The sequence below is a fragment of the Macaca thibetana genome, chromosome 2 (assembly GCF_024542745.1).
Source record: "Macaca thibetana thibetana isolate TM-01 chromosome 2, ASM2454274v1, whole genome shotgun sequence".
In the NCBI taxonomy this organism is placed as follows: Eukaryota; Metazoa; Chordata; class Mammalia; order Primates; family Cercopithecidae; genus Macaca; species Macaca thibetana.
The window spans coordinates 45,767,143-45,788,580 of record NC_065579.1 but is presented as its reverse complement, the minus strand read 5'-3'; the positions used below and the strand labels follow the sequence as shown (position 1 = coordinate 45,788,580).

Genomic DNA, 21,438 nt, shown 5'->3' with positions numbered 1-21,438 from the left:
TTTAAAAGGCTTGAAAGGGACTATATCTGAGGAAAAAAGTATGTCTAGCAGGAGAAGAGATTTGTGACATGTGACCCTATAAAAACAAAGGGCTCTCCTTTGTGTCCGCTCAAAGCAAATAGAGTTTCTGAAGTCTCCTGAATAGTCTTCATTCCGTAGCTCAAAAATAACCCAGTGTTACGTACCTGGATTCCTATAACAAACTCGGTGGGCTACAGTCAACATTGCTGGGGTGGGAAGTGTGCGTGTATTCATTATGTTTCCTAAAAGAGCTACAGGGCATGCATTCTAACGAATTTGCTAAATGGCCAGGAGTCCATAGAGTTTGGGAAAGTTAGAAGGTGGCCTCAAGAACACCCAGAGACCGGAGAAACAAACATAAGAAAGGGGAGTTCTAGGCAGGGCCTGGTGACTCATGCCTATAATCCCAGCACTTTGGGAGGCCAAGGCAGGAGAATTGCTTGAGCACAGGAGTTCGAGACCAGCCTGGGCAACATGACAAAACCCTGTCACTATAAAAAATTTAAAAATTAGCTGAGTATCATGGCACATGCCTGTAGTCCCAGGTACTCGGGAGGCTGAGGTGGGAGGATTGCTTGAGCCCAGGAGGTCAAGGCTGCAGTGAGCCATGATTGTTACTGGACCCCAGCCTAGTGACAGAGCAAGACCCTGTTTGTTTGTTTTCTTAAAAAAAAAAAAAAAAAAAACCAAAGCTGCCCTAAGGTGACATTAAAAATCTAATGCCCCATATATCCATATATACCATGAAATACTATGCAGCCATAAAAAAGGATGAGTTCATGTCCTTTGCAGGGACATGGATGAAGCTGGATACCATCAGTCTCAGCAAACTAATACAGGAACAGAAAACCAAACAATGCATATTCTCACTCATAAGTGGGAGTTGAACAATGAGAACACATGGACCCAGGGAGGGGAATATCACACACCGGGGCCCTTTGTGGGGTGGATTGGGGGAGGGATAGCATTAGGAGAAATACCTAATGTAGATAACAGGTTGATGGATACAGTAAACCACCATGGCACGCGTATACCTACGTAACCTGCACGTGAATCCTAGAACTTAAAGTATAATTTTAAAAAAATTTAAAAATCTGATGCCCAACATGAAGACACCCACCTTCTAAGTAAACACCTCACTTGTGTGGAAACATGGGTCATTCCTATGGCAGGACCCTAATTATGTAAGTTCTCAGTTGAAATCCTGCTGCTGTGAAACTGTGACATCAGTCATGAAACAATGAGCAGTGCCTCCCTGGTACCTCCATGTGGGGCACTGCTCCGAGAAGAGAAGCAAACCTTCAGGGAGAAACTTGGCAATATTTTTCCTAGGGCTGCAGAAGCCAGAAGAGGAGATGTTATGAATTCTGCAGGGCATGTGGAAAGTATTACATTAATAAATTGACTTGGGGATGGTTGAAATATATCTCTGAAACCTATAACTCAAGGGACACAGTGAAAACAATGTTAGCTGACATTTATAGAATGATTTTCATGTGCCCAGAACTGTGCTAGAAAGTGTATCTTCTCCTATATTGAGGCCACTACTGCAAGGTGTTTCCGTGTTATGATGTCAAAGAGCTTAGGAAGTTTGCCTACTTGTAGATAATAAGTACAGGGCTATGCTTCAAACTCAGCTTGTCTTTTAACTGCTACAAAAAAAAAAGAAAAAACTGAAAACTTGGGATTACTTAGAAGTAGCAAGGTGTTATGAGCTGAACTGTTTCTTCCAACAAAGACATGTTGAAGTCCTAACCCCCTGTACCTCAAATGCAACCTTATTTGCAAATAGGTTCACTTATAGATGTAGTTAAGACAAGGTCGGGCTGGAATACAGTGGGCCCCTAAGCTGACATCACTGGTTTGCTTATAAGAAGGTGATCATGTCAAGACATAGAACACCCTGTGAAGGCAGAAGTAGAGACTGGAGTGATGCATCTACCAGCCAGGGAACACCAAGGATTGCTGGTCTCAGAGCCTTCAGAAATCTTGGGTTTAGCCTCTAGAACTCAGACAATAAATTTCCAGTTTTAAGCCACTCAGTTTGTGTACTTTATAAAGTACAGCCCTAAGAAACTAATAGACAAAGTAATCACAATCTCCAAATAATTACCAAACCAGATCTAACACGGCATCTAGCGTCTCCTTAGTAATGAGAAAAATCTAGGCATAAAGCTTTGAAGACTTTTGCTCAAACTGAGCAGCAGGCACAACAGCCAGACCCTCAGCCCTTTGTGTTTTGTGTTTGCCTTCTTCCTCCCCATGTAAGCACTGAAGGTAGTTTCCTCTGTGACTTAGTGCTCTGACAATCCTAATCTGTGGGGCCTACACTGCAGTTGCTGGTGCAGACATAATGGTTGCCATCTTTTCAGAGGTAGGAGATGATTATGCACCTCCCTGGGATCCTTGCCCATGCAGGGGATCAGTCCTTTCTGAGGCACACACTCCATTCTGGGAGCCAAGCGTGGACCTAGGCCCATGGAGTACGGGATGAGCTGCCACCCTCATCTTAAGTGTGAGCTCTGGGGTAGCCAGCTAAAACTCCAGTGCTTTTAGGACCACATCCAGTCAGTGTTGGGGGCAGAAATCAGGTGGAAATTTCTCCCCAAACCAGAGAGAAGACTTGGAATGGAGGAGCACAATTGCTTCTCAGAGTCCATTTCTCTGACAAACTGTCAGGGAAGTGACCTTCAAAAGCCTGTTGTCAAAGTCACCATGAGCTAACAGAGGGCATCTAGGTCTGGTGGCACTTCCTCTGACCAGAAAGCCACTAAAAGCCAAGACTCACACTATGCAAGTGGCAGCAGCATTCTTCTCCAGAAATGTTTTCTTTCAAAACAACTTGAGCCAAATGTAACACTACTCCATATGGCACAAATAGATTTCATCTGTATCTGGTAGGTGGCAAAGATCCCTGGAAATCTGTTGATCTGTGTGTCCAAAGAGAAAAGTTTTAAAGACCTAATAGTGGTAAAATTTATATTGTTATCATGGCACTATGCAGCTCATAGATGCAACACTTCCAAACTCAGAGCCTTTCAAGAGACCAGATACCATTCTGCTCCAGTGGTTTTCAGCGCACTGTTGAAACGCAGATTACTAGGTCCTACCCAAGGAGATCAGCTTCAAGGCCCCAGGAATGGTATTTTAACAAGCACAAGAGGAAATTCTGATGCAGATGGTCAGGTGACTATACTTAGGGAAACACTGGGTTTCAACTTTCTTCTGTATTAAGATCCCAGGATATAGATCAGATGAACTCTCAGGTTTCCTCCAGCCTCATGATTCCAATTATGGCCCCTTGTTTATCTTGTGTCCATTCGCCCTACTTAAGCTGGTTGCTTTGGTATCCTAGAACCACCTTCTTTCCTTTAACTTTTCCAACCAACTCCATTTCCCTTTCTCTGTCCCTTGTCTGGCTGGCTCTGAAGAGCCAAATAGTATTATCCTAACATTTGATAGGTAGATCCTATAGATATCATTGCTAAAACCAACTCCCAATACAACTAAGATAGTAAGCATACCACTTTATCAGCCTTTAATCTGCTCTCATTATTAATACTTAATCACCCCTGACCAGAGTTTCCTATCTCAGGTCTCTAGGAGGTTATGGATGGGTTTCAAGGCATCTGAAAACTCTCTGAAATGTCATGTGAAATTGTATGCAAATAATATGCATGTAGGCAGTATTTTGGAGTTTTTTGTTTGTTTGTTTGACAAAAGTCCACAGCCAGTGAAGGTTAAGAACCATGGTTTCAGATATCATCTGACTCACCTGGTTGTGATATAGGAAGTTCATTTTGATAATTCTAAGCTACATTGTTTGCCTCATGGACAGTTCCTAGTCAGCGTAAGCAGCCCCTACAGAAAACAATATCAAAATCTAACTTGACCATGTTTCTCCTATTCATTGGTAATATGCTAGACACTTTACTAGTCAACAAAGAAGATGGCACTGGCATCACAAGCATAGTCTTTCAATCCCTCCAAATCCCTACCATAGAAACAGGCAGAACAATTAAATAAACAAAACCAAAAACCCAGAGACACATTTACAACAAAACTAGGGGCAAGTTTTCTCATAAATCTAAAATTACAAGTGGGTGGAGACAAACTACCAATACCACAAGTATATATAGCAGGAAAAAGGAAGCAATGGAGTAGCCTCAGATGGACCCGAAGACAGGAAAACCTCTAATTACTCAACAGTATTCCCTGAAAAGTATAGTTGGAATGTTTTTCAAAACATCCTTAAAATTGGAGTTGGGGCTATCACATTCTCTAACAGTAGTAACTAGAGGGTCTCAGTAAGGTAGACAAAGGCTGGAGTCGTCAAGGCCCCTGAGAGCTCTCAAAATAGATCCACATGGGCTCCCTCCTAGGACAGGGCCCTATACTGAGGAGAAATTGCCTGTAGGAATTAGTATTGAGCAGGATAGGGTCAGTAGAGACAAGGGAGAGACAGACAAGGTCCAGATCAGCTAGGCAGGGAAACGGCAGGAAAGCTCATAATGCAAACAGCCATACTTCACACTGTGAAAAAACAACCAAAGAGAGAACTCTGAAGCTTAGAAAGTTTTCTAAATCCTGCCTCATTCTCTAAGTTTAGGAAAATGAATTTCACATAAAAGTGAATAACAGAAACGAATAGAGATCAATTCCTACAACAGAGCTATTATAAGAAAAATGAGGGTGTGGAATAGAATAATACTCCTACAAACAATGAAAACATGCCAGAAAGACATGCTCATAAAATAGATCAAAATTATAACATATCAAACAAGTTAAGAGACTAAGAAAATGATACAAGACATGAAAGAATTAGAAAAACAAGCTCCAGAAATAGAAAAAAATGTAAAAAATCAAGTTTACACTAGAAAGAATACAAAAGTGAATAAGCACAATGGTTAATATCTTAAGAGAAATACCAGGTAAAGAGGAAGAAAAAAATTAATCAGAAACAAAAATAATTCAAGACAAAGTGACACATACTGAACGTAAAGAAATTGAACATCTGGAAAACAGGAGTCCCTAAAGAAGAAACGCAAAGCAAGGAAATAGAATGCTCCTAAAAACGATCTTGAAGTAACATGCTTGGAACTATACATTGAAAGAGCACACAGTGTACCTGAGTTGAACAACCAACATTAGATAAGTTTTAACAAAAGTAATGAACTTTAAAGAAAAAGTCCTTTGGGCATCTCGGGGGGAGAGGGGAAGCATGTGATTTATGGTAGAAAGAAAGGTTCCACAAGTTCATTAGACTTTTCAGGAACAACTTTACATGTCAAAAGAAAATATATTTAATTTGCTCCAAGTATAAGCCAATGCTTTTATTTCCAGCAAAATGACTTTCAAAATAGGCACGAACTATTATCAACATACACACCTCAGAATATTGTTCCCATGAACCCTTGCTAAGAACTCTACTGAATAACAAGCTTCAGACAATCAAGATGACTAGAGAGATATTGACAAAAGTCCTGGAGGTAGGCATGAGATCACTAGTCACCTGATCATTTAGCTAGGACTAAATGATAGTTAAGAAGGAAACAATATAGTCTGTAATGGCTATATGTCCAGACAATATAAATATATGACAACTATCTATAGTTATACTGCAGGAGTTTTGTAAATGGGAGGTCAGAATGCAAGGAAATGCCAAAAATATTTTAATGCTTTAGGTAATTATTATGATGGCTTTATCAGTATTATTCTGAGATTGCTGTGTCTCTGATCTAGGAGAAAGCAAATGAATCATTGTGGAATATTCTCATTTTATTCTTTGTGTCCTTGAAAAACAGAAATACTTGAATTGGAAATATCCATAAGAACTCATGAGATCTAGAACCAGTGGCATGGTGAAGCCAATTCACACCAACAGTTTGTACACTTTTTTCAACTCCATGGTCAGTAACTTTGTGTCAGTAGCTTGAAATCCGCCATGATGGGAGTATTTATACACCATGGAAACCCGGAATTGCTACAAATCCAGCCTATCTTCCCCAACAGAGAGTCCATTGTTAAACCATTTGCCAGTACCCCACAGTATATAGCAATCTTTAGTGTCCAGATCGTAATTTTGAAGTACTATTTCTCTCTCTCACACACACACACACAAACACAAAAAAAAAAAAAAAACAGGAAATTTTGGAGAAATGGTTGGCTTAAGGTCTGAGACAAGAAATATATGAGAAGCCTAGAACAACTTGTCACACAGGTAAGTTATAAAGATACAGCCAGGCATGGTGAATCATGCCTATAATCCCAGCACTTTGGGAGGCAAACACAAAAGGATCACTTTGGTGCTAGGAGTTTAAGACCAGCCTGGCTAATATAGCAAGACCCTATCTCTACAAAAAAAAAAAAAAATTAGCTGGGCATAGTGGCGCATACCTTTAGTCTTTTCTTAGCTATCAGGCAGCTCTGAGGTGGGAGAATTACTTGAGCCCAGGAGTTCAAGGCTGCAGGTTGCAGTGAGCTATGATCAAGCCACGGCACACCAGCCTGGGCAACCAAGCAAGATCCTGTCTCTAATAAATAAACTTTTAAGTTGTAATGATATTGGCATCATGTCAATAGGACTCAAGCCAGTTTGGAAAAAAAAAAAAACTCCCACTGACCAAAGAGGGTCAATTTGACCATCAACAATGATAATAACTGCAATAAAATACATTGAAATTAATTACAATCATGTTCAAACAAAGTCAAAGAATGAGTCATCTTCAGAGAATGATAGGGAACAAATCGTTATCTAGAAGGCTGATAAATACATGGACTGAAGCAAGCATTTATCTTGCCATTCCTATATCAACTGTTCCACTGAATATCCTGATGGAGTAAATGAAAATGTCTCTTTACAAAAGTATTCTACCTTAGAAAACAATAGCTAATTACAATTCCATGATTTTGCAATTCCCAGTAAGCAAATATAAGCATTACATATCAACAGCTGCTCAGATCACACAAAGAGACCGCTAGATAATATTTCCTTCTTTAGTCTTGCTAAAGGGATAGACCAGAACCTGAATCTGATCTCTGGATCCAGCTGGAAATTTGCAGGAAATACCAAGGATAGAGGAACATGCTGAGCTGCACATGAGTCTGCAATCAGCAAAGTCCAGACTGTGGAAAATTCCACAGGTCAGATAGCCCAGGTTCTTCAGATAAATTGTAAAGAAAGTAAAAGGGTGAAGGATGAGTTTATAAATTAAAAGACAAAACATTTTTTATGGATAAGACCAAACTGTAGTGCATAGGAATACATATTTGTGTGATAAAACTATAATATAAACTCTAGGAAGTAATTGGTATAAAATCAAGATGGTAGTCTCTTGTGGGACAAGGGGAGACCTGTGATTAGGATAAGACACCTGCAAGGGACTTTTGGAGTGAGTGGCAAAGTTATGTTTTCCGCTCTGGGTAGTTTCCTTGCCTTAATTTGGATTTGTGAGGTTTGCTGTATCTCGAACGTGGTTTTGGAGACACAAAAGGGGGAGCCTTGCTCCATCACCCCAGGCTGGACTATAGTGGCACGATCATAGCTCACCACAGCCTCAGACTCTTGGGCTCAAGTGATCCTCCCAAGTAGCTAGGACTTCATGTGCTTGCCTCCACATTGTTGGTTTTGGAACGGGAAGGGGTTTGTTTTGTTTTATAGGAATGGGGTCTTGCTGTGTTGCCCAAGCTGGTCTCAAACTCCTGGCCTCAAGCATTCCTCCCACCTTGGGTTCCCAAAGTGCTGGGATTACAGGAATGAGCCACCATGCCCTGCCTCCCTGTTTTATTTTACAATAAAAATTTTTTTAAAAAATATAATCACATTCTTGCCCTCAAGGAGCTCAATCTAAAGAGTAGATGGGGCCGGGCACGGTGGCTTACGCCTGTAATCCCAGCACTTTGGGAGGCCGAGACGGGCAGATCACGAGGTCAGCAGATCGAGACCATCCTGGCTAACACAGTGAAACCCCATCTCTACTCAAAAATACAAAAAATTAGCTGGGTGTTGTGGCGGTCGCCTGCAGTCCCAGCTACTCGGGAGGCTGAGACAGGAGAATGGTGTGAACCCGGGAGGCGGAGCTTGCAGTGAGCCGAGATTGCACCACTGCACTCCAGCCTGGGCGACAGAGCAAGACTCTATCTCAAAAAAAAAAAAAAAAAAAAAAGAGTAGATGGAGAGGTAAACAATTAGTTTCAAGACAATGTGATCAATGCTGTCAGATAGGTATATATATATATATGTTGCTTTGGAACCAGTGTGGCACTGAAACAGTTTATTTAGCATGGGAGGTCCAAAGAGGCTTCTGGGAGGAAGGGACACACCAGCCTGGCCTTGAAGAGACAGCCATTCTCCAAATGGCATAGGAGTAATAAAGCCCAGCCCAGGCTGCAGGGGGTCACATCACAGTTACTCCAGGCAGCCGTCTGCACCCATCAGTGTTCATTGCAGCATTGGTTGCTTCCTTTCTGCCCCTGCAGTTGTCTAGAGCAATTTCCTTTAAAATGACAAAGGTAACAATTATCAGCCAAAGGAGCACATGTTCACATATTTATGTGAACAAACTAGTGTCTCTGCCTTTTCCTTGTTTTTAACCCAGAACTTAATGGATAATGGAAGACAAGGTGCCATCTTGATAACTTTTTCTTGAAATAGAGCTGCTGCAGCAAAGACAGAATTCTACCCCCAGCCAGATTCTCTCTACAAGCACTCAGAGCAGAACTGGAATTCCTCTCTGAATTCTCTCTCCAAGCACAGAAGAGCTTAAGGCTCTTTGGTTGGACTCTTAAAGCCTTCCTGACCTGACCCCTGAACACCAGAATAGCTCCTCACATCCTTAGCCAAGAAAGCAAGATAGTGAATGTCCAATTACAGAATCTGACATATCCAAAAAGACCATAGAGAGTACAATTTGTTGGGCCACATTTCCTGAGAAACAAAACGGAAGGGGTGCAATTTGTATACTGGAATCAAAGAGCAATGGGATGTGGACAATTTGAGGTGTCCTCTGTTCCTGGGTGCTGTGTAAACAACAGTGTGGAGGCACAGCAAGTGGGACCTGGTTACTGTGCAGGAATGTACAAACTTGGAAAGCAAGATTGGTGTCCACTCCAGGATGCGCTTATCCTTCTCACCCACCGGGCACTGATCCCTGACCATCTCTGGTAGCAAGCTGGCATTAGAAGCTAAAAAGCACTTTAGAAATGGAGGTAAGAATAGAAGGGAATAGAAAAGCCATCTGTTTACACATTTCCTGATCTGTAAAATGGGACTGTATACCTACAAGTGTAAAGAGAAAATAAGACATATGGAAATGCTATATAAATGAAAGGGCATAGGGTAGAGTATTCCTGAAAATTCTATATGGAGATGAATGTGCTTTCCTTCTTTACACAGCTGTGTGCTGACAAGTATTTTATCCTTATAACAAGACCATTTATCAAGTCTATAAACACTTGCAAATGCTCCCAATAGGCACAAAGTCTTCTTCCACAAGCTGAGATGTGATCATTTGTTAATCTACTCCCAAGTATAACATTGAGTATTCATTTTGTTGAGTCAAGTATCTATCCCAGCCCTCAGACAAGATGCAACAACTAGCAGAGACTATTATATAGGTCTGGGTTCAGAGACAAATGGGATTATGGCTTGCCTTATACCTGTCCTCACCCTGAAAATGATGGCTTATGGACATAGGGAGACAAAAAGAACATAGTCTACTATTTAAGATTTGAATCTTATATGGAAGGTAATACTCCAGAGAGACCACTGTGTTCCAAACTCACCTGATCAGTCGCGTGGGATGCTTGCTGAAAATTCACTGTCTTAGTTTACTTCCCTGATCTGCTGAATCAGAATCTCCAAAAGAGGTCTTTAAAATCTGAATTTTTAACAAATGTTCTAGATGATTTTCATGATGAGGCAAGTTCAGAGAAAAATAGAACACAGCTCCACAGGGTTCTAAAAGTAAAGATTTTTAAAGAGGGCCCAAGAAAAGTGATGTCTTAGTCTACTTGGGCTGCCATAACAAAATACCATAGATTGGGTGGTTTAAACAACAGAAATTTTCTCAGTTTTGGAGGCTGGAAGAATAGAGCGGTCAGGTCTTGGTGATGGCTGCCTTCTTGCTGTGGTCTCACATGACCTCTTTGTGGAAGGTGGGAAGAGGGAGAGAGAGAACAAACTCCCCGGCATCCCTTCTTATACGGGTATTAATTCCATCATAAGGGCCCCATCCTGATTAGCTCCCAAAGGCCCCATCTCCAAATATCACACCTTAGGGCTAGGGCTTCGACATAACCCTAGCTATGTTAGAGGGTGGGGGGATGCAGACATTCAGTCCACATAGGTGCAATGGGACTTAGTCCTTCAAAGGGCCAGGTGCTCATTTGTGGAGCTGAATCTTTGGGGTTTTTGCTTCTCACCAATCTATGCAAAGCCACACCATACAAGCCATAGGTTTAAGCAAGCTGTGCGCCCATTGGTTTCAGCAATATACAATGAACAAAACATGAGGATTTAAAGCAAACAACAACAAAAGATAAATCAATGTCGCCAGGTGTTTTGGATGTTACTCAGTTAAACACCAAATTTAACTCTGGACCTGCTGATAGCCCAGACCAAAGGAGAAAATGCACTTGCTAACTGTCTTTCCTATTTCACACAAGTTAAATTCTGGGTAGAGTTCCAGCTTTTACTTACACCTCCTGAACCATACTGCTATTCTCAAACTTATGCCCTTTAAAGATGAGAAAAGTCATTGTTTTTCCCCCAGGGCTGAACATTTTTTGTCTCAATGCATTTCTGGCTTATTAGAGAAGCAAAACTAGTCATATTAAAAATTCCCAATGGGAAACCTCCCTCCCCATTCTGGAAGCTGATGACAAAAATAACACATTTTGCGAAATCTGCAGTTTGGGGTTTTTTAATAGATCAGAAGAGTTTTCTTACCTCTTAATAATTCAGGTAACCCTGGAGATCCAGCCACTTTCCAGACATTGCTCAGCAATGAAGAAGTCAGGATGTCCCCAATTCCAAATTGGTTATCCAATTAGGCAAGTTCCGTTACTCAGTGTCGTAACAGAAGGAGGATAGCTCAGTGTGGTAGAAGAGTCCCTGAATTCAGGCCCAGCTCTGCTATAAACTAATCAGCAGTTTCCATTGAACAATTTATTTACCCTCTCTGAGCCTGTTGCCTTCATTAATTCAACTACTATTTCTTAAGTATCTAAGAAGTGCCACACTATCCAGGTGAAAGGGACAGCCTTCAGGAGACCACAGTTCGGAGAAAAGGGAATTTTCCATTCTGTAATGTAATGGTTCCTTTCCTTGTATGGGTGCCTTGTCTCTGTTCCTCACTAGCTTGGCACATGAAACAAAACCTGTGAGTGTATGATGGAACAAATGAATGAGTGAGTGAAAGAAAACAGATTTTTAAATCACCTTATTTTATGCCACTACCACTCTTCCTAAGGTCCCTTTTGTCTGATAACTCAGACCGAAGTAGTCCAACTCTGATTTCACCTTTCTTAGGTTTCTAGCACTCATAAAACTCATTTGTTGGCGGTAATCTTCCCCTTCATTCTTCTCTGGCACTGTTCCTCCGAATCTACTTCCATCCCTCATACACCCCTGAATATTTTCCTATATCCTAAATCCAAACATCCATTGAGCACATAATATATAGCAAGCACTGGGCAAACCAAGATGCTGGAGAACAGACTCTGCTCCACATTTTCTGTGGCTGCAGACGGCGCCCTGTGTATCCCGTTCACGGCCACAGAGGGTATGCCTCCTTTGACTCACAGCTACTGAGATACCAGGACAGGCAAAAATGATGCCACAAAATTCCCAGGAGAGTCTTACATTAAATAATTCTACCCACCTCTCACCACCTCATGCTAGCCCCCTGTACAATAAATTTTAACAAAAATAGCTGTTTAGGGGGATTGAACCACCTTAAATTTTCCATCCACTTAGTAGTCCATGAATCTGGGTGCTACACCAACTGACTGGAGCACAAAGCTCTTATCTCTCTTCAGTATCATTTTCCCATCATTATCGAACAATGAGACACCAGTTTCTCTGGAAAACATTACTCAGTTTTTTTAAGTAAGTAGCATTTTTATAGCATATCAAGGTTTAAAACCATTTCTACATATGCTATTTCAGTCACTATTCACAACAAAGCCTGAGGCTCAGAGGATAAATAAGTAGGCCACATGGTCAGTAAAGTGGCAGGGCTGGCATTTATGCCTGGGTATGAGTCAAAATCCCAGAGCCTGCACAGAGGGAGCCAAGTGATCCTGTTTGGTTTCGTCCTCATAGTAACTAAAAGCTACACATTTAGCCTTTAAGCATTTACTCTAATAGCATTGTATAGTAGTACCCCCTTATCTGCCGGGGATATGTTCCCAGACCCCCATGGATGCCTGAAACCTCACATATGCTAAGCTCTGTATACACTATGCTTTTTCAATCTGATAACCACAGTGGCTACTAAGTGACTAGCAGGCAGGTAGTGTAGACGGTATGGGTACGCTGGACAAAGGGATGATTTATGTCCCATGTGGGGTGGAATAGACAGTGTGAGATATCACTCAACTCAGAATGGCGCACAATTTAAAACTTGTGAATTATTTCTGGATTTTCCATTTAATTTTTTTGGACTGTGGTTGACCATGGGTAACTAAAACCATGAAAAGTGAAACCATAAATAAAGGAGCACTACTAGGCATAGATTTAAAGAGATAACCTCATCGGGATTTTTTAAGGGTGTTCACTACACAATCCTAAACTTATATTTTACTTTTGTAACATTATTTTGGCTTTTGCAGTGTGCTGAGCCTCTCAGTAGAAGTTGCTCAGGCCTCTTTCAAGCTCAGAGCCTTGATAAACTTTTTCTTTTCTTTTAACATGACATCACTAAAAATGTTGCTTACTGGCTGTCACTTTTCCATCTTTCCACCTGGAAAGAAAATGGGCTGGATTTTTTAAATTTGTACTCCAGTTGTACATATATCTTGTCCACCTCGCCTCCATAAAGACATTTTTATTGACCCACACATACTGTAAACCCCAGAAAGACCACATACCCCAGCCTGAGTCTGCAGCTGCCCAGCAGGGGCGAGATCTTGTGCTTTGCTCTCCAGAAAAACCCAGCTGGTTGCAAACCATGACCCTGCCCTGCGAATTGTCTTCTAGGGGTGACACTGGAGGATTCAAATAGCAGATGGAGCCTTTGGATTATTTAAAATTGTATCCTTAGGCCTTAATTCCTGCATACCTAAAATGAAGGAAATAACACTAATGAAAATTAAAAGAACATCAAGAGTTTTTCAGATTTGTAGATATATTTACAAGATGCTACACCCAATACCAGGCTCTGAACTTTAATATCTTTGCCTAACTGGGCACAACAGCTGCCCATCTGAAAGGAGGGATCAACTTTTCTATTTGCAGTTGGAATGGCGGGCCCTCCTAACATCTTCCCAGTCACTCTCCCTGCATCATAACAAGGCTTCATTCAGGTGCATGGCCTGCTTTGGTGACAAATGCATCAAGCCAGAAGTACCAAGACTCTTTGGCCTCCACTGGGCTGCATCTTCCCTCTATGCCCACATGCTCAGGGCATCATGAGAATGGCATGTGAATTATCCAGCTATGGATGGACTCCACTAGAGGCATCTCCAAGATCTTCTCATGCCCTGAGTGCCTGAGCGCAGCTGCAATCTTCACGATCCAACCAGTGATCACTCCTCTCCATTCTTTCCGTTTCCCTATTTACCATAGCTTTTTGGAAAGCTGATGAAGTGAAATATTCTCCAGCAGAGGAAGTAATATAAAGCTTAAAAGGCATTTCTGATGGAATGGTGAAATAATTCCACTGCTTTCCTTTGAGCAAAAAAACTCAAGGCAACCTGAGGCAGCTCTGGGGATTTCATTATTGATAGACTGGAGGGAAACAATGGCTTTAGCTGAACAAGTTTTTCTCTTAACTTGTTAGAGCACTTTGGAATGAAGAGATGAGAAAGACAGGTGCTAGACGATAGAATAAACCCAGCACCAACTTATTTACATAATTTTGTATAGAAATCCATTGATGTATGAAGTATAAAGTGACTGTTGAATAGTGAAAATTAAGTATTTTGGAAAACAATCTATGTTCACTACCTAGCTCTAAAATAACTGAACATTTTGTAAAATACATCTTGCATCTTTGTAAAACTTACTGGCAGTTTAAGCTATGTGTGTGTGCAGTTTTAAGATAAGACAATCTTTTATGTTATCGTTCAAGGTAATTCTTAAGAATGCATTCTCTAAGCAGATGAGACATTGAGTCGGGGATAGGATGAGAAGAGCACATTTATACTTCTAATGCAGCATGGGCCATTCACCATTTCTTCATGATTAAAGGCTATCAGGAAGGCTGGAAAAGTATGTGTAGCAAAGATGATAAACAGCAATTTTTGCAGGGCAAATTGCTTCCTAAGTGAGGTAGTAGGGGATTTAAAGGCAAATGTAGCTGTCTCAGCATACAAAGGTTTGTGCTGTGTGAGATTCCTAAATCCTAACTCCCTTTTGACAAGTATTCCTTAACAGCCCTCCCAGATATCTGAAACCAATTTTAACCCACTCTGGTCCCCCGCTGACTACAACATTACCCGAATGGTGTGGTCCAATTTCCAGGCTGCTTACCAGTCCTCAAGCCTATGGGGTAAGTAAATCTCAGGCCTCTGGGGTGAGGTAGCCCTTGTGGGACAGACTTGGTGAATATCGATGAGCCCAGGAACCTCAAAAAGCCTGCTACTTGCAGGATTGAGGAGGAAGCATTTTTTAAAAATTCACTGCGCCAGGAAGCATTTCTCTTATCAATTGTTGCTGATGTTGGCTTATTCTTTTTTATTGTTACCAATATTTTTAACCATAAAATGACCTTAGAAAATGTAAAAGAAGCATCCTCACAAACTGCTGTGTTTTGAGGTTTTGAATATTAGGCCTGTGCTTTATGACTCAAGGGAGTGGAATGAAAAATGCTGAGAGGCACTTAGAACCATTACCAACAAATCAGAGGTCAGGGAATTAGAGAAGTGCACAGTCTTAGGGTTGCAAGCGCCCTTAGAAGTGTCCAGCTGGCTACCCCTGTACACAAACAAAAACTCATCTCAGGTGTGTTCAGGGCACAGAAGCCTGAGGCAGTGGTTCTCAAACAGTAGTCTCCAAACCAGCAGCCTCACTTGGGAACTTGCTAGAAATGCACACTCTCAGGCCTCGCCTCAGAAACTCTGAGCTTGAACAATGATCTGTATTTTAACAAGCCCTCCACGTGATCCTGGGACAGGCTAAAGTTGGAAACCACTGCCCTAAAATCCCCCAGCGAGGGCCCATCCTACAAGTAGTTTAGTATGGCCTTCCCAAAGCCAATTGAAGAAGAATTGGGATCTTAATTCTTTCAAGGGAACCTCTGTATGGGAAAAATTATTATTATCAGATCCAGTTAGCTTCTAGCATTATCCACTATGGTGACTTCCAGCCATTTCTAGACTTGTGATACTAATCCCAAGAAATATGCTGAGAAGACACACTTTTAAGGTAAAATGTAACAGGAGGCCAGGTATGGTGGCTCACGCCTGTAATCCCAGCACTTTGGGAGACCAAAGTGGATGGACCAATTGCAGTCAGGAGTTCAAGATCAGCCAGGCCAACATGGCAAAACTCCGTCTCTACTAAAAATACAAAAATGAGCCAGATGTGGTGGCACACACCTGTAATCCCAGCTACTCATGAGGCTGAAGCCGGGGAATCACTCAAACCCCAGAGACAAAGGTTGAAGTAAGCTGAGATCGCAACACTGCACTCCAGCCTGGATGACAGAGTGAGACACTGTCTCAAAAAAAAAAAAAAAATAGCAATAACTGTGTTTCGAGGATTTTTTGATAGGAATGTTACAAAACCAACATGAGAATCTTCCCGTATTCTGAGATCACAGGATTATGCTAACTCCTAATTCCTGTCAACCCTAGTTAATACCAGTGGTGGAAACATCCTTAACCCAAGGAGGGATGTAAGTAGCATGCTCTTCAACACCTCTTACCTCAAGCTTAGAGACCCCTTATGGCTGTACAGCATGAGATATTCAATGGTGACTCAGGGAAAGGCTGTACCATGCCTGCAGCAGAAACGTAGGCCAAAGCCAGACAGGGCAGTTACAGAAAGAAAAACATGCATTCTATTTAAAAAAAAAAAAAAAAAAAACACATTGTAGGACTGCTATTGTTTTCTGCCTTCATCATGAAGTGACACCTCTCTCTCTTTTCCCAACCAGGAACAGCTAAAAGATGATGATGTGGAATGCATTGTAAACCAGGATGAACTAGCCATACATTACCAGGAGCAAGCCTCCTCACCCTGCAGTCCTCCTGCAAGGCTAGGTCTGGACCAGAAAGCTTCACCCCAGACGCCAGGCAAGGAAAACATTTATGAGGGAGACCTCGGCCTGGGAGGCTATGAACTCAAGCTTGAGCAAACTTCGGGTCAATCCCAGTTGAATTAATTGGCACGAAGAGTACAGATGTAATCACAAGTAATGCAAGGCTCACTGAGGAATACAAGCCAAGCTGATGAGGCAGTATAGGGGAGAGGCTGGAAAATGTATTAAGAGCATAAATTGGAGAGAATCAAAGCCTTGTCACATGGATCCTCTGGTGCCTGAAGAAATGAGAATTTATTATCCCTCTCTATTATGCAAATGAATTTAGTTTTTTGACAGCAGCCATTTTGATTACTGGATTGACTGGGGTGGGGATGGGGGTATCAGGAGTCTAGCTGCTGGAGGCTGGGACAGCTGTGCTGGGTCTTCAGGGCATTTCTGCTGCGTATGCAGCTCTCCAGGCCCTTCACTTCTATTCTGGATTTTATTCCCTCCGCTAGGGAGAGTTTAAAAATAAGAAAAGAAAGCTTCTGAGAGTAAACATTTGGCTCCTAAGCTGAAGGGAATGTACAGCTATTTAGTAAGTGATAAGTTTCTTATTTTGAGGACTTGACTCCCATTTGCTCTCAGTGACCCCAGGGCAGAGCCCAGAGAAGTGTTCCGTACCCACTGCTGATGGCTTCCCAGAGTCCATGCTGAGTTGAAGAACCTATTGTTCTTGTTGGCATCCTTCCTATGCTACTTCTCCCATCGCTCAAAGGGGTTGCCTATGGCCGGGTGTGCTCTGCACTAAATGCAGCACCACTTTCAAGCTTGGTAGGACCATTCCAAGAAAAGCAGGTTTCTTCTCCCCATACCACATTGTGCCTGAAGAACAAGGCTTCCCGTCCTTGCCTGCATGTGAGTCACTTCTTGGCTGTGCAGCAGGTCCCCCTGTCTCCGTATGCTGGAAGGTAGGATTCTGCAGCCCATGTTGCTCTCCACCTGGCAGCAGACTGTGCAGGAGCCCCAACCTGTCCTCCAATTCCAGCATTCACAGCTGATGAGCAGTGCAAGAGCAGGGCGACAGGAACGGAGCCAATGATGTGTGGGTTACATTGAGGAGCCAAAGACAGGCCCTTAGGACTCCCCCTTACAAGGCATGGCTCATGGCCTACATTCCAGAGACCAACAAGATAGCTTTTAATTCAGCTGCATGACCTGTGCCTTTTAAGCCATAAAGATACCTCAAGTCTAGCGCCTCTTGAAATCCAGATGTTCATATTACACTCCAAAAAATAGACTCCAGGCCTAGGTGCCCAGGCTATAATGAGTCTGCTTTTGAAGGAGGTAGGGAATGACATCTTCCTTGGACCCAAAGCTTAAAAGTAATGTATGCTTTGCTGACCACTGTTAGGCCTTAAACATTCACTGTGGTGGTATCAGGCACACTGCTATGTGCATCGGGGTTTTGTTGTTGTTGTTGTTGTTGTTGTTGTTGTTGTTTTGCTTTCCAAACAGAATCTCTGGGGCACAAGTTGTTTTATACTCAAGCTAAGTATAATTTTGTCATTTCAGGTAAATATGATAAGTGATGGAACATGAAGTTTTCTAATTTGACTTAATCCTAATAAATTTTTGTTATAAAGTATGATCGTGTTTGGCTAATGCTTTATTTAAAGTCATTTTCTCTTTCCAGGTGACTTGGTGGTTCTAAGCTCTTATACTCAGAGTGCTGGCTGAAGTGGGCACTGAAAGCTAATGTATGGGAGATGCAGGGATCCTCTGGGTCAAAAACAGCCAAGGGGATAGCAGGACAAGTCACTGAAGGAATGAAGAGAGCAGGGATGGGCTGGGGAGGCATCCCAGAGAAGGGAAACCTGAGTCAAGCAGAGGGGCACAGACACCACCTTTCTCACTAGGGATGACCAGGGTTCACAAAAGCTACAAAAATAAGGGAAGGAGTTACTAGAGGAGAAAGAAAAGAAAGGCAAAAAGATTAAAGGTTCATCTTTTTTTCTGTCCCTATTATGCTAAAAGAAAGAGAGGCAAACTTGGCGTTTTCTTTCTCTTTGTGTGGAGAAAGACACCAAGGAAAGAAAAGATCCACCCAAAAAAGGCAAACATTAGTAGGGGGCAGGAGTGGAGAGAAGGCAGAGAAATATGACATACCAGATGGAAATGAGATCAAGTGGGGAGGGGAGGGTACACAATCTAAAACCAGCACCAACTTGCTAAGATGGTGTAGCAAAAATAGCCCTCCTGCCCCACAGGCAAAGCCCTCTTCCTACTTAGAAGTAAAAATCTCTTTCCCTCTGAACATCATGAGCTGTTGCTAACATGAACAATGAAGGGCTATTTAATCTGGGCTGGTTCAGGTATCCCAGCCGACTGCAGGTAGGTACGATATAAGATTGAGTAAACTGTGCCCCACCCAACCTGTAAGACAGTGTTCCAGTTTCGTGATGTGATTGCCAGCCTTCTTCCCTCTGTATCAGTCCAAGACCCAAACAGAGGCTAGTGTCCCAGTTAGCAATTCATAAAACCAAATTCCCTTTATGCTGCTATTGTAAGGATAATAATTTATGATGTTAAGAAAAGGTCTGTGCTTTGATTAGCATCAGGACTGTGAAATTCAAACCTATTATTTACTGCCAGTTTTAATGAATAATAAAGGCAAAAGAGCCTTATGCAAACCACTAATTCTTCTGCTGATTACTAGAGCTTTAAGCAGGACTGTAATTCATTGACTTACAGGTCTCCCCTTAACTTCCTATCATGTACATCATACACACATTCATGGGTACATGCATACATACTTCCACTCACTTCCTCTACCAGGCTCCCAGCTACAGCCTCTATGATGTTCCCTGTGGTGCTTGGGCATGTCTGAGCAAGTCTGAAGCCTGGTAGCAAGTGACATCAGGGTCTTCATTCATGACATTTCAAGGAATTTTTTAGAGGGCAATTTAATGTAAATCCAAGCTGAAATTTTAAATACCCTTTGACCCGACAATTTCATGTGCAGAACTTATATTCTAGATGTGCCAGAAAGTTTATATATGAAAGGTATCTACTAAAACAACTGAATTGCCATCAGGTTAAGTAAATCATAGCACAGCCATTTTACAAAACAGCATATGTGCTGATATGGAATGATTTCCAAGACATTATTGTTAAATGAAAACACCAAGTTGCAGAACGGGATGAATAATGTGCGACCATTCTGGCAGGTTAAATAAGAAACTGGTAGTATCATTGCCTTTTAAGAACTAGGGGACCTGACTTTTCTCTTTTATACCTTTTGAGCTTTGTATTCACATGTGCATTATTTAATTTGGTGCTGAATACATAAGATTCCTATGAAATAACTCATTCCAAGTACTATGCTATTAAAGGAGTGAAACCCTGAAAAGCTGTTATTTTTGTCATAAACTTTTGGAGACCCTGAAAATACAAAGGGCAGCACCGATAGCTTCTGGGTTTATTTATATCATCTAACATACACAGATGCAAACTATATAAAAAGTCATGAAATTCAGACAAATTACTCAGTCCCATCCATCAAACATCTAGAAGACAGCTAAAAAAATGAATGATTTCTTATTAGATAACAAACTAGATGATAAAGCTCTAATAACTAGAACAGTGTAGTATTGACCCAGAAATAAGCAACAAAATCAAAAAAAAAAAAAAAAAAAAAAACCTAATACGAGGTACAGAAACAGTCCCATGAATTTCTATATTTAGAAACTTAGTTAATTAAAATGGCATTTCAATTTGGGGTAGGAATTAATGGGCCAACTGACTATCAATTTGGAAAAATAAAAGTAGGTAATAACATCTAACATATACAAAACTAAATTCTAAGTAATATAAACAGCTAAACAAACAAATGTAAATCTTGGCATATGGACCGTCTTCCTAAGACAGATGCAAACTGTAAACAATAAATTCACTACATAAAAATATGAAATAGGACAAAAGACATAATAAACCAAATTTTAAAGCAAGATGAGAGAAAAATATGTATACACACTTTGTGTTGTATATCAGACTGAGGGTTATTCCTCAGAATATGCAAAGAATTCTTACCAACGTATGAGAAGAGAAAAAACTACCAAGTACAAAACTGTGCCAAGAATATGTAGAATTAAATATGTACATCTTCTACCCGGAATTTCTACTTTTAGGTATCTCCAGAAAATAAGTCCTTGGCATTTATACATAAGAAGGTGTACAAAACAGTATTCATTGTGGCACTGTTTGTTACTGCAAAACACTAGAAGAGAAGGAAGAGAATAATGACACACCAGATGGAAATGAGATGAAGCTCCTATCAACTTAAATAACTAGGAGAAAAAACATATTCATTAATAGAAGAAAAGTTAAGTAAACAACAGAGCACCAATACTAGGGAATACTCTGTGGCAATTATACTCTGTACAGAAATGGGTCTATATGCACGCACTTACATGGCAATATTTCCAAGATGTGTTGGTGAAAAAACAGTCTGGAATAATAGTCTAATTAGCAAACAGTGTAGGGTTAGGAAAACTAGATCAAGAATGCTTTTTGGTTTATCTGTATTACTTTAATTTTCTACAACAACACTGTATGCATGTGTTCTCTGCTTATTAAAATAAATTTAAAGGTATGAAAAATATAAATGATTAATATGGACACTGTTGCTGAATTCTGTCTAAGTAAAGAGGACCCATGAAAGAAAATGTCTATTCTGAGGGCCGTCCTGCCTTCAAGATGGGAGAGTGGAAATGAGAAGGGGGCATGGTCAAGAAACACTTCGAAGTAGTCACATTTGAGTGAAGTCTTGAATGATAAGAGTTTCTGAAAGACAAGGAGACATGACTGGTGCTGGTCTGTGGGGCAGGAGGTGGAGCTGGATCATTAGAGTACAGTGAAGGCCTTCCAGTTGAAGGAAGCAGCCTGGCATCTTAGAGGACCTATAAGCTATTCCACACGAGTCTGGGCCACAATCCTGTGAGAATGG

General features: G+C 41.2%; 1 protein-coding gene across 1 annotated transcript in view; it reads left to right on the top strand.

Annotated features, from left to right (window-relative positions):
* The window catches only part of SLC9A9 (solute carrier family 9 member A9), a 586,828-nt gene extending 568,750 nt beyond the window's left edge, over positions 1–18,078 (top strand). Inside the window, exons 15-16 of the mRNA XM_050779755.1 lie at positions 14,630–14,735; positions 16,344–18,078. Of these exons, the coding sequence (XP_050635712.1) occupies positions 14,630–14,735; positions 16,344–16,571 (334 nt within the window). The 3' untranslated portion in view covers positions 16,572–18,078. The remainder of the gene's footprint in view (positions 1–14,629; positions 14,736–16,343) is intronic.
* The last annotated feature ends 3,360 nt before the right edge of the window (positions 18,079–21,438 follow it).